At 45.8% G+C, this 13424-nt stretch overlaps 1 protein-coding gene across 2 annotated transcripts in view; it reads left to right on the forward strand.

Moving 5' to 3' along the window:
- VASH2 (vasohibin 2) overlaps positions 1–13352 on the forward strand; it is a 37673-nt gene extending 24321 nt beyond the window's left edge. The window contains exons 5-9 of one of the 2 annotated variants that reach the window (XR_007628852.1): positions 2987–3368; positions 5233–5348; positions 10129–11441; positions 12619–12696; positions 13019–13352. Coding sequence is in view for 1 of the 2 variants with exons in the window: in XM_050314693.1 (XP_050170650.1) it covers positions 2987–3368; positions 5233–5348; positions 10129–10198 (568 nt within the window). In the remaining variant the exon portion in view is untranslated. Of the gene's footprint in view, positions 1–2986; positions 3369–5232; positions 5349–10128; positions 12567–12618; positions 12697–13018 lie in introns of those variants that run through there. The other variant, XM_050314693.1, reaches the window with a different exon arrangement.
- Positions 13353–13424: the final 72 nt, after the last annotated feature.

Here is a 13424-nt window from a genome sequence, read left to right on the forward strand (position 1 = left end):
CCTGCTCTGCCCTGCTTTCCTATTGTGGCACGTAATTTACTCCCCGACTCTCCATCCTGCAGTTACAGTCCCGGCTCAAAAGTGTGATTACAGCTGCGGCATTGCTGTGTCGTTGCCTTTTGTTTGCCACAATACAGCTCTCCTTGGGCAGAGCAGAAAGGAAAAGATATATAATGATGCATGGACGGAGGGGAAGATCTGACGTGCCTTTCCAACCCGTTTGCTGTGTATTTCATCTCGGGTGGGGACTCTCGTTAACTACTCACTCAGCAGAAGCAACCTGTACCTAAAGGTTAATTTCCACAGCAGTTGTTGCTGGGTTATTTGATGGTGGGTAATTTCTGCCCTCAAAAGGTTCTTTTACTCCTGCTTGGTATTTAATGAGATTAAATTGCAACTTCTCTGAGACCTCGTGGCAGAAGTGTGTATGTGTGGCAGGTGGCCACCAAAGCTTTGTGTGGACTTAATAGAAAGGCACTCGGGGAGCAGAGAGAAAACTCTTTCATAATGAGGGGGAAAAATAGTGGCGATGTTTGAAAGCTTCATAGGTGTTAATAAAAGATACTGCTTTGTCAGTTACATAGAATGATAAATACAATGGGCTTTTGCAAGAATCTGTAGGACACAAATTATTGTAACATGACTTTGATGTACACAGGATGCTCCTTTTAAGGCATGAAGCAAGGTGACCTTTTCTATGAGGTGACTGTGGGCTGAGTTTTCCAGTTGACATAATGGTGCTGGGCCCCAATTCTGGTATTGCAGTGAATTCATCTAATTTATTTAGTTCTACCGATTGCATGTTTTTTTCTTGGAGAACCTAGTCCTAAGGCAACAATGATCCAGTGAGACCACCAAAGGCACACAGAGATGTTTCTGTTCTGTGTCAGTGTAGCTGATAGCGGGGTGGGCTTTGACGTTTGCTGCAGGGTGTTTGTGTTTGATGTAGGTGGGCAGGAGGGTGCAGGTAGCCTTGGTTGTGTGAGGGATGTGTGTGTGTCAGGGAGGTCTGTGCTCTGCGTGCTCATCCAGGCTCATGATCTACAGACAGTGAAGTGCACCGTGAGCTGGGCCCGTAGTGTTGTCTGTTCCTATACCCTCTCTTACATTTTCTCCAGGCTGCTAAGGCCGATGACATCTAGCATTGAAAGCAGTTAAACTTGTTTGACGTGGAACTGAAAAGCTTTTCTGTGGCCGTTCTGAAACATTTGTACCAATGTTTTTTTCTTGACTGCTGGTTTTTTTTGTTTGTTTGTTTAACTCCTTGCTCTCAACCTCAGATTCTGGGCAGTTCATGAATCTCTTAGTAGTTGGTTTCTGCATTCACTTGGAGGGCAAATGTTTGAATATGTGAAATTCAACATGGATCAGGTGAGTGAAGTATCCCCCTGAGAAAATGCTTTAGAGACAGATGAGAGTCACTGGATGCTTTTCCTGCATCTCTGTAGAGAGAAGAGGTGAAATGTTGGCTGTGGGCAGGGATCAACATCCCTGGGAGTTGCACTGGTGGTGATGTGATGGCATGTCAGGCTGGGCAGGACCAGAACTGAGTCCAAATTGTGTTTTACGGTGTTGGTACAAAGGATTTTTCTGTTCTCAGCTTCCCAGCAGCTGTTAGGCAGCCATGCTATGCAGGCAGGGGAGGAAGGCTGGCCACAGTTAACATCCCAGGATATCTCAGCTGTGCAGTGGCTCTTGTTTCGCAGCCCTTTTTGGCCATGGGGTGGGGAGAAGAGAGGATGCTGGAGATCCCCAGAGCAGAATCCTGGTCTGAGCTGGTTTCTGCAGCTCCATCAGGAAGTAATGCCACTCCTCCATCTATCAGGATGCCCTGACACTATCCTGGCAGTGCTACCCTTTGGGCTGGTGTATTTGTAGTTGGCAGCACCCTGACCGACTGCCTTGACTGCATCTGCTTCTGGGGTGGCACCAGGGTTGCAGCAGGTGCCTCTGGCTGGAGTAACCCCAGGCTGGGGAGCCTCGCTGCAGCCTTTTCTGGTCATCCCTCCTCCATTCCCCAGGCATGGGTGGGGGCCTCAGCTGCAGAGGGGAAAGGCACCTGCTGTCCCAGGGGCCAGGTGCCAGCACGTGGAGCCAGGGTGAGTTTCAGCTGTCCCAGGATTAGCAGCAGGGGAGCTGCGTGCAACGTAAGTGCTGACGCAAAGCTGCTTGCATGAGGGATTCTCAGCCTGTCCTTTCCCTGGCACGGGCCAGCAGCCTCCCAAGAAGATGACCCTGGATCTGGGCGTAGTTCTCCTCTGAGATCACATACTATGTTGTTATGGAGCTTGGTCCTGGACTCTGCACGTGCTGCATTTGAAATGGGCAGACAGTGATTCCGGGGACAGGTTTTGCTTTTTAAAAGCTTTTGTTCCTGACCATGTCTCTGTGCTTATCTAATTAACCATCTGGTGCTTTTGTTCGTCTCAGCAATGTGTTACAAGGGTAATATGCAAAAACACTATTGTATGAGGAGTGGCGATGTTGAGGGCCAATTTACAGAAGGAAAGGCAGACTTTCACCAGGAATAAATTTGGAATTTTTGATCGTATTTGAAGATGTGAGAAAATGAGGCTCAGTAACGTGAGTTGTACCAAGACCCCCGTGAAAGGTAAACACTTTTCACTTTTGGGACCATGGGAATTTGATGTTGGTATCAGATGGGGGAGTTCTCACAGATCTAGGGAGGGTGGTCTCGCTTTAGTCATGCTGGCTTGAACAGTGTTGTGGTTTTTTCCCTTCCGCCTAAATGTGATTCATAGTCAGGCCCTTCCCTATCTGAACCATTGCATCTTATTCTCCAAGCAATGAAATGGGCTTTGGCAGACTGTTTCTGGGGCAGAGTGAGAATAAATTTGTGTTTGCAAGAAAGCCCTTGCCCTGGCAGTTAAAAAAAACCAAACCGAACTGCTGAAGATGTTTTACAGGTGTAGTTGTGGGGGCCCCTTTCCCAGCACCATTGTTGCCTTGACGCAGTGCACACCAGATACTTAACGAACGGGCAGCCCTCCGTGGAACGATTCCCCATCAGCTTTAAAACCCACTTCTCAGGGAACTATTTTCATCATGTGGTGCTTGGGATTTACTGCAACGGCCGGTACGGCTCGCTGGGCATGAGCAGACGATCAGATCTGATGGACAAGCCTCTAACTTACCGAACTCTGAGCGACCTCATCTTTGAATTTGAAGACTCCTATAAAAAGTACTTGCATTCAGTCAAAAAAGTAAAAATCGGATTATACGTCCCGCACGAGCCGCACAGCTTTCAGCCCATCGAGTGGAAACAGCTGGTCCTCAATGTATCCAAAATGATGCGCACAGAAGTCAGAAAGGAGCTGGAGAAGTTTGCCAGGGATATGAGGATGAAGGTAGGCCTGTGCACCTGGGTGGTGGGCTCGGGGGCAGCTGTGTCTTGTCCCATTCCCCTGAGATGGGACAGCATCTGATGTCAGCAGACCTATCCCAGCGTGAGATGAAGCAGGTATCAGGTGGGCAGGGCGTGTGCTTAAATCTGTCTTGGTGGTGCTCCCTCAGGATTTGTGTATTTTCAAGCCCTTGTAGCTATTTAGTTCAAGGATCTCCCCTTCAGCCTGAAAAATGTCTGAACCCCTTGCTTTGTCCCTGGCCATCAAGAACCAATTTCCCACTTTGCTTTTTTCAATGACTCCAGAAGAACATGGCTAGGAAGAATCAACATGGCTGGGGCTGGAACTGGTGGGAAGGGTGGCCTGGTCACAGGTAGGGATCTCTGCTCTTTGCACATGAACTGCAAGGGATGCCACGGGACATCCGTGTCAGTGGTTGCCTCTGTTGGCAGGGCATGCCAGTGGGCTTGCCCTGCGCTGCCTGATGTCCGCCACCCTCAGCTAAATCACAAAGTGGATTACATGGGAAAGGTGAGTAAAGCAAGTCCCTGGCGGACTGGTGCTTCCCTGACAGTTGGTTGGACTGAAGAGCTCAGAGGGAAACAACAGGGAGACAGGGCAGGCTGCCAGGGCCCTGGAGGGTTTGCCTGCCCTTGGGGATGAGGGGTGTCCCTGACTGTGCCTCCGAGCCTGGCATAGGCCAAGAGCTGTTTGTGGTCATGATGGAAGGGGATTTGGTTCCTTTCCAGCCTGCTGCTGGCAGCGAGAGCAGAGCAGGTGTGTTGCTAAGTATGGGTCTGGCTCTTGTGGAGAGGTATGTGGCATCGTGTCCAAGTTATTCTGGGTTCCTGTCCTCTTCCCTGCTAAAGAACGGCTCCTACGTAGCATCCACGTGCCTTCTTGGCTGAGGCACCTGCCCCTTTGCCCTGACCTTGGGGTGAACATTGCCAGTGGCATCGTACTCTCTGTGTTCTGCTGCCATCTCTCCTGGCCTGCCAATCATACTATCACCTTAAGAATATGGTCTTGATTACTGATGTAATTACATTTTTTCTTCTTTTCTCTTCTGTTCTATTCATACACTTTTAATACTACTTAGGGAGCAAAGAGCTGAAACATGCTTTAGTTGAAGAAGTCCATATGGGTGGGTGACTGACTGAATTTTGTACTTGCTTTTGATAGAGTGACCATCTCTGTGTGCTGAGCTGTGACGTTGAGTCCAGTCCTTTTGAGCGCCTCAGGGCCAGAGCCCTGAACTCCTGAAGGCGGAAGGCCCTGCATCTGACCTTTCCCTTGAGTTACTTCAGGATTTGAGCCACTTGATTCAGAGGGCTCCTGTTGTGAGGGACTGACTTTGGAGGGTCAGGTCTTTAAAACAGCCTGGAGCGCGAGTGGCGTGCTGATGGCCTTCCGAGGTTGGAGGGCCTGGAAGATGTGGGCCAGCTGGAGACCTACTGAAAAGTCTCACTGTCAGAGAGTTCAGCTGCCAACCTGAGAGATGGTTTGTGGAGAGAAAAGCTGGAGAGGGCGATTTGGCTGCCTGAGTTTCCTTCAGCTGAGGCTCAAAGTCATTTTTCTTATCCCTTGCTGATGCCAGCTCTGAAGGAAGCTGTAGATGAGATAGTATTCAGCTGGGAACTGAATTGGTGACACTGAATTTTTGCAGGAGGCCCCTGAACAGCTATCACATGATAACAGCTTTGGGTTCCTCTTAACCTGAGCAGGGTTTGAATAAGCCCCAAGGGACTGAAGGCTCTTTGTGTGCCACCCCTGCTACTGTATGAGGCCCTTTATTTAAATTTTTTTATTTTCAGTGAATCATTGCCTTTACTGAAGGCCACTTCCTTCCCTCCCCCATCTCTCACAGATTCTGAAGCCCTCAAGTGCCCATTCTCCGACGAAAGAGCGATCACGGGGTAAGTCGCTGTCCCCGCGCCGAAGGCAAGCGAGCCCTCAGAGACGGGCATGCAGGAGAGATAAATCGTGAGTATTCCTGCCACCATCACTGTTGGCTCAGAAATGGAGGGTGATGGTGCATTGTTTTGCTGCACAAAACTTACATGCTCAGTGGCATACATAGGAAAAACTGCCCCGGGTACCTTTGTTACCAGAGAGGCTCCAGAAGCTGCTGGTACTCCTGGTGTCCTGGCATTGCAGTGTTTCTGCTGCCCGATGACCCCTCTGTGCAGGGTCCTTGGACTGTCCAACTTACAGGGATGGTAGAAAAGAAAACCTTTTCCCTTCCTTCCAAACGGGAAACATCACTTGCATTGCATTGTTTGATTTTAAGCAGCTTAAAAAAATCCCAGACCAATTCCCTTTTGTGTTGTAGCTAATAGTTGTTCCTTAGCTGTGTAGGGAAGCATGGACTAACTGCATGCAATACCTCTAAATGGATAAAACTGAGCTTTCAGATCACAGGCCTTTTACAGCCACTGGCAATTCAGACTCCCTTACCTTAGATGTGGAAGAGCTGAGTTTTAGCCATTACTGCCTCATGCCAGGAAGCTGACAACTGTGAAAACCTATACGTAACCCAGATTAGTCACATATTTATGATCATCATTTTTTAAATAGGCTCCCAGACTACTGTCTCAGCACTTATTTATTTATTTTAAAGCAGCTAACAAAGACATTAGACTAACCTTCTAAAGATAACTTCAAGATACTTTGGCAGCAGATGATTTCACAGTAGGCTTTTATTTTTACATGTGGATTTACACTCAGTCCGTGGTGCTGTACTTTAGACTTCATCACTGAGAGCTCCTTGTTTAGTGCATAGATAATTATAGTTGTAATGGGCTCAGCTGTTCCAGGCTTCTTTACCTCCTGGATTCTTTTTGAGGGACAGTTTCATTTTTGGGTTTCTGATAGTGTTTCTGCAGTTGCTGGAGTGGATTATGCATTTCTGGAGAGGAGTGAGTCTCACTGAGCTTGGAGACTCTCCAGTTGGGCTGGTTTCCTGAGAGAGCTGCTGGGCATGTGGCTGCTGTGCAGTGACTGATTCCTCCTTGGCAGCTTTGCTTTTCTGGGACAGAAAGGCAAGTGACGTATGGGTGGCCTTGCAGTGGCTTCAGCACCTGTTACCTGCTCAGCGATTCTGCTGTGTTGCTCTGTGTCTGGAGCAAATTATTTGTTATTCTAGAATAAACCCTGGGTCACCATGACACAAGATCCAGGACCCAGCTGTAGCATGATGATCTCTGAGCTCTGAAGGGGGAATGGCAACCCCTCATCAGGGGTGAGCTGAATGAGACACACCAGCTTTTACAGTGGTTGACACGGGGCGAGAAATACAAGAGGGAAAATTGGGTACTTTCTTCATCATATTGATGGATCTCTGAGAACCTGATGGAGTGAGAGGCCTTTGTGTTACATACAGAAGAGGAAAGGCTTTCAGGTTTGCTAGGCTTTAGGCTGGAATCCTAGCTAAAGAATGGCTGTGATTATCAACACTGTGGTTTGTTTCTTTGTGGATGTCTTACTCACATGCTGTAATTGCAGCTTTTCTCCCCCTCCCAAGCTTGCAGGGGAGGGGGGGAGAAGTGTTTTGCTCTAGCGTGAGCTGGCAGGGGCTGAATAACACATTCATTTGAAAGGCTTCACCTGCTGATGACAAGCTGTTATTACAGCCTGGGTTTTGTCAACAGTAAAATTATATGGGCCTGCTAGGAGAAATCTCCCACTGAAGGATGTGTGAACTGGAATGTCTTTGCTGGATTTTTCTGAAGGACAAAGACTAAAGCGGTGCTTAAGGACAGAAGGGGATTTTACAGCCTCAAACATTTAACTTCTCATCCTGGTTCATTACTGGATTATTAGGTAAACGTTAGTGATGGCTGCCAGCAAGCCCACGATAGCCTTTTAGCCTGGAAATGCAGCCACAAGGCAGATAGGGCACATTGCAGGAAGCAGGTGGCGATGCACTATGCAGGACATGCCTGTCTAGTGTAACAGTCCATGTGCTCTTAGCCCACAGCTGGTGTGATCCTGCTAAGGGTGGCCAGCATGAATACAGAGGATATAGGGTGGGGTAAATCTGCTAAGTGTGAAGCTTTACTGTGTGTCCATTTGTCCATCCTCTGAAGTCCCAAAGGGGAAGGGTGCAGTAGATTGCAAGCCTGTGCTGGAACAGGCAATGCAGTGTTTCATCCTTGGTAGGAGTGCTTGGAGCTGAAGGGGTTTGGGAGAGTTGCTCTAAGTTTGGAAGGCAGGGTCATGCAGCAGCCTGGAGAATCTCTGCTCCTAAATGTCAGTTCACCAGCTCTATTTCCCTTCAATTTCATATTGAGGCTTAACACGTGCATGCTCTGGGAGTGTCCCGGCAACACTGGCCTTGTGTGCTTCCAGCCCAACGTCAGTGTTGAAAGGAAAATTCTGTTAGTCTGTTTTATTAGGATGTGCAAGGGGGCAGGATTATATTCGGATCATGTAAGGATGAGCAAAATCAGGCAGATCCAGTGCAGACAACTCATGAATACTGTGTACTCAGCAGCTAGGCACAGCTTGCTCACCTGCTCATGGTCAAGGCACTTTGGACAGGAGGCGTGATCTGACAGGCCAGTACAGCAGAGGTTCCTCACTTCAGAGGCCAGGTTTGGTGTAAGGTCACCAAGATTGGGACCTGTGGTGCCTCTGGTCCAGCAAATTCTTTTCTCTTCCTAAAACCTCATGGAGGGCAGTCTGTTTACAGCTAGAAGCTGCAGAGAATTGTGGTGGATGTGTGGAAATGGGCATGTCACCATGGGTGTGCAGGGACTCCCCATCTCTGTTGGATAATCAGAGAAGGTAGAACCATCCAGACATGCTTTAATTAAAACCATATTCTAGATTTAATTAAAGGGAGAAAAGGGTGTGAAGGGGATCCATAAATTGGAGGGAGGGAGGAAGGATAGACACTGGAAGTTTCAAACAATGCATCTCTTGCTGGTCTCTGACTCTTATGCAAGCGCTGAGGGATGCAGCTTGTAGCTTGTTTACTAGTTAGTCAAATCCCATCTGCTCTGAAGGAATAAAGTGGAAAAATCCAAACTATTTTACAGTGATTTCTTTAAGTGTGATTCCTTCTTGCAAGTGAAGACTCCTTCACATCTGTGAAGTACTTAAAAACTGTGATAAACACAAGGGTGCAGGGCAGTACTGCAAAGAAGATGATGGGGTTATTATTAGAGGTGCTTGGATAAATGGCAAAACAACAGGTTTCACTCAATGTGTGACAAGGCAGAAGAGCTGTCCACAGCAATGTCCCCAGCTCTCAAATGCTGGGGAGAATCTCAGCAGAGATCTGCTGTTAGCAGTTCTGCTTTTAAAAATAAATACCAAAAAATTCCCTATTGAATTAAATAATTAAAAAATATTTTGGAGGCTCTGCCACACACGTGTATGTGTAAGCTCTACACCCTCACCTCTTAGGGCTGCAGCAGTACAGCTCTTCCACCGGTGCGTGCACCCAGCACATTCCACGGGCAGGGACGGGTTTTCCCTGGCCTGCCAGCCTGCCTGTGGCACAATGCCTCTCCTGAGCTGCCTCTCCAGAGGCTGCCTCCGTGCTGGCTGCCCTGAGCAGCTTCCATGGAAATGGGCCGGCAGCTGCAACGGGGAGATAAGCGCCAGCCTGGCTGTGTAAACTCAGGGGTCACAGCTGCTGCATAATGAGCAAAGAGTGAGTGCACAGAGCTGCAAGCCAGGTCTGAGGGGCTACAGGAATGAACTGGATCCATTACCAGCCTCACATTGTCCTACTCTGGGCTTTAGCTGTGTTTCTGCAAGGAAGCAGACATGCTGTAGAGTACTAGGACAAATGTGTGTTTTAAACAATGTCTGTCTTAAGAAAAGCAAACATACTGCTTAGTGTGAAAGCAGCTAAGAGCCTGGAATAAACTCTCAGATTAGACACTTCCATAGACTATAAATCAGCTGGATTGTTTTGGTTTGACAACTTTGTTGCAGGAGCTTTTCCACTGCTTGCTAAATAGGGAGAGAGTGATTGCTCAAGGTTTCATTTGGTTCAGGCTGTTGAGACACTAAATGACCTAACAGCATCTGTGCATGTGTGATTACTCAAGTGAATGGCTGGACTGGGTCAGAATGTTGGGTTCCAGGAGATGCCTGAGATTAGCTCAGTTGGTTAGAGCATAGTGCTACTAACACCAGGGTTGTGGCTTTGATCCCTCTGTGTGCTACTGTTAAGTGAACAGTCGATGATCCCTGTGGGTCCCTTCCAACTCAGAACATTCTGTGAAATGAGAGGAGGGGGAGATTGAAGGAGTTCACCTTGTGTTTTCTGTTTGGGGGTTCTAGCCCTTCACACAGACAGACCTACACAAGAGGCAAGGGCAGGCTCGGAGAGAAGACACAGTGGCCATGTGAGAGGCCCTGCCTGTTTGCTCGCAGCTGTTTCAACTTTAGTCTAAAAGCTGGAATCCTGCTCTGGGGTTGATGACAGGTGGGATATGTCTAGTCTTAGCTACTCATTTAGGCCCTCTCTCAAGTTGGGAGTGGGTGCTTCCAGGCTCAGATCATGGACCCCAGCATGGGACAGCTTGTTCTTCACTGGCACGTGGCTTCAGAGGCAGCACGTGAGTAGCTCAGTCACGCGAGTTCCTGTGGCAGATGCAGCAGGATCGTGCTTATGATGAGAAAATTAGATGTAGTCAGGCCTGTTTTGAAGTGAACCTTTCCCTGTGTTCCCACTGCGCCATCCACACCTGTGGCAGTGTTGGATTGCTGGTCAGCAGCGCCCTCTTCCCTCCTTTGCTCACAGGCCTGCGGTGGTGGACAAGAAAGGAGACCTGGCGACACTCAACGAGGTGGGCTACCAGCTCCGCATCTAACAGAGCCATACCGGACAGAGGGCTTCCTGCTGCTTCCCACTGCACTTTACCTGCACTCCGTTGGAAGGGAAAAGGAATGGGACTATTTATTAATTTATATACTCCCACAATAAAAGTTTTACCTAGAAAATAGAAGGGGGGATTTTTTTTTTTTTTTGGTGGCAGTATTTATTTCAATTTATAGAAAAGGCATCAGCGAAGAGAACCTAAAATTAGGTTTGCCAGGATAGGAGATTTTTCTTCCCCTCCCATCATGTAGCAGGTGACTCCAGTGGTGTGAGTTTCTTCAAATATTATTTCTCTGTACAAGTGTTAATTGAACTTGGCATTGTGCTGGGTGGTAGCATTGGAATAACTAAGGAATCTTATTCTTAGTTTTAAGATGTGCTGGGGTGCAGTGCAGTTAAAAGAAAAATCATATTCAGTTTTAATCTTTAATTCAGCAATAAAAGCAAGCAGTGCAGAAGTGGCATAAGTTTTTAAAGTATCAACATTACCTCACTAGACTTAATAGATATGCAAAACTGTCAGTATTATTGTTTTCTCACTAATTTGTACTGTCTCCCAGCATTTCTGGTAGTATTAAAACAGCACTGGATATTTTACTGCCACCTATATTATTATTTTCTGCATGTTCCTGAAAGTTAAGTAATAGTAATATGCAAGTGTATTCTTATACTGACTTCTTATTAGGTGAGATACGAGGTTTTGGGTTTTTTAAATGATGACAATTGATGAATAATGGATTTTTAGACTTTCATAATTTTTTTTATACTTTTGTCACAAGCTTTTAGTCTTTTCTGACTCCACTGCTAAAGCACAAAACGTAGAGACTGCTGCTTTGGAGAGACAAGTGTTCACTTATTAGTCAGGTTTTTTTCTCATGTGTGTACCTGGAATAATGGAAAAACTGTCAAAATTGCTAACCTGAGTCTCTGTGCTTTTCTTTCCACATTTGTGTGTAAATTTGAACCTTGTCTTGGAAAGGCTGAGCAGTCTCCAATGCTGATGCTTTGACATTTTACAGTAAATCAGCAATGGCAGGCTGAAGTTAACCTGCTGTGCTGCTGTAGGGGTTTTTTCCTACATGTGTTGTAGGTCTCACTGCTGAGTGAAATCTGAATAAGGAAGTCAGCCTGAAATAGCTGCAAATCAAGCTTTTCTGCTTTCTTCCAACTCAGTCCTTTTGTTCTAAGACTTGTCTAAGGACCTGTGATGGACAGCAGCGTTCTCAAGTGACATGGTAAGACTTACTTGGGTCCACCATTCACATTAGTGAAGTTCTCTGGAAGAGTTTGAGTGCTGCATTCCTGGAAATATTTCATTAGGTGCCTAAATATAAACTGGATTATTGTGCAAGTCCAGTCTCTACCCTTTGTCCTGTGCTTATAGATGATACTGCCATGGGCCTTGTGTACCTCCCCTCCTGGGCACTTACTTTTTTGGGATCTCAGTGAAGACAAGATGTTGTAACAGACAATAATGCTTATTCAAGCGGAATGATTTAAGCTCCTAGAACACTTCTATCAGCCAGCAAATGAACACAGAAGGAGACAATTGCTTCTACACAGACCTCATTGCTCAAAAAAGTCAATGAATTTCACCTGCCTAGGACAGGAAGAAAACACCAGGACCCTGCAACCTTCTGCAACCAGTGAAGGCTTTCTACTAATTAGACTTCAGAAGGTCTAGGAAGAAAACCTTTCAAATGTATGACACTTCTTTATCCAAGTTTACCATATCAATTACAGGGAGGCCTTTCCCATCCCTCTTTCTGTAAACTTTTCCACTCCCGTGTTCACAATAGGGATTTTTTTGGTTAAGGAGTGAAGCTGCAGAGAGGGAAATACTCTTTTAGTAGAAATTATTGTGTAATTTGACATCAGCTGCAGAGTTTCAGTTTTAAACTTTGTGCTGCTCAGTGTCTTGCGACTTAAACAATGTTTTTTTCATGTATTCCTTAGAATTTCTCATGGATACAGTGATGTGGAAAACCTTTTGATCAGCTGTATCCTGTAGCACAAGATTATCTGATATGTGACAAGTTTTTTCTATGAAACCATGGTTTACTTCAGCTCAAGTAACGTCTGTATATAGTTTTTACTATTGTCCAGCACAATTTATTTTCTCTTAACTTACACTGAAGCTTTTTAATGCTGTAGAGGTGTATGACAAAGTGCTTTTGGTTCTTGTTTTGACGTTCAGCTGAAATATTCTCTTGAAACTTGCTTATGATGCCATTTGTCTTAAGTGTGGTTCAAGTGACAGCGAAGTGGTCAAATAGTGTAGAAAACATGCATGACTTTTTGGGCTTTTTTTCATCACTTGTATATGCACAGCATGAAACTTCAATAAAAATATCATTGTAGCCTTTTTTTTAAATGACTTAAGTTTTTTTTTTGTTCTTGCTCTTAACACAGACTATAGGAGTTGCTACAACTGAACCATGTTTTTAGCTGTAACCTGGATGTACCCAGAAATTTGTTTCATCTATTTAGGTATGTTGGCATCTATGAGGTTCAGCTTTGGGATTACTCAGATACTTGCAATCAGACAGCACCCAGTATCAAAGGGGTAGTCATCTTCAGCATTAACCTGACTGTTAAGAGGTAGAAGAAATATCTTTAACTGATACTGCCTAAGAGAAAAATAGCCCCCCCCCAAATCTCAGCAATTTAAGCTGAATGTTTTGGTAGGTAGTCACATTTTGTCATGGAACACTTGAGGAACCTTTTTAATTCAACTGGTTTTGTGATTACTACTGCTGTACTGCCTGCATTATTCTCAGAGCACAAAGTAATTGCAGTTGTTTGCCTGCAGTCGGGAAAAGGGAACACAGAGGAAAATTCTACAAGCGCTCCTGGGAGACAACCGCATCTGATTGTGATTTCAGGAACGTGGGTGAAGGTTTTCCAGCACTACACTGAAAGGCAATTCTGTTACTTTGAAGTTGGTTCTACATACATATCCACATGTAGTTTGACCAAGTTATAGGACTTGTTTCCAGCCCCTGTAAGTTTCCTATGCAGGAAGGCTTTGGTGGTTTTTTTTATTACTTTGTAAATAGTATTTCATTTGGCACAGAATGTTTGAGTCCATCATGACAATAAAGTTTTACTCATTTAATACCTTAGGATCTGTCATTTCAAGATACAACCTGACATTTTAAATAACTAAATGGAAAAAACCCTGTACTCCAGTTGTTCAGTATGTACAAAGCCTCATG

The sequence above is a fragment of the Myiozetetes cayanensis genome, unplaced genomic scaffold, assembly GCF_022539395.1.
Source record: "Myiozetetes cayanensis isolate MyiCay16 unplaced genomic scaffold, myiCay2020 scf2-11, whole genome shotgun sequence".
NCBI classification, from domain to species: Eukaryota; Metazoa; Chordata; class Aves; order Passeriformes; family Tyrannidae; genus Myiozetetes; species Myiozetetes cayanensis.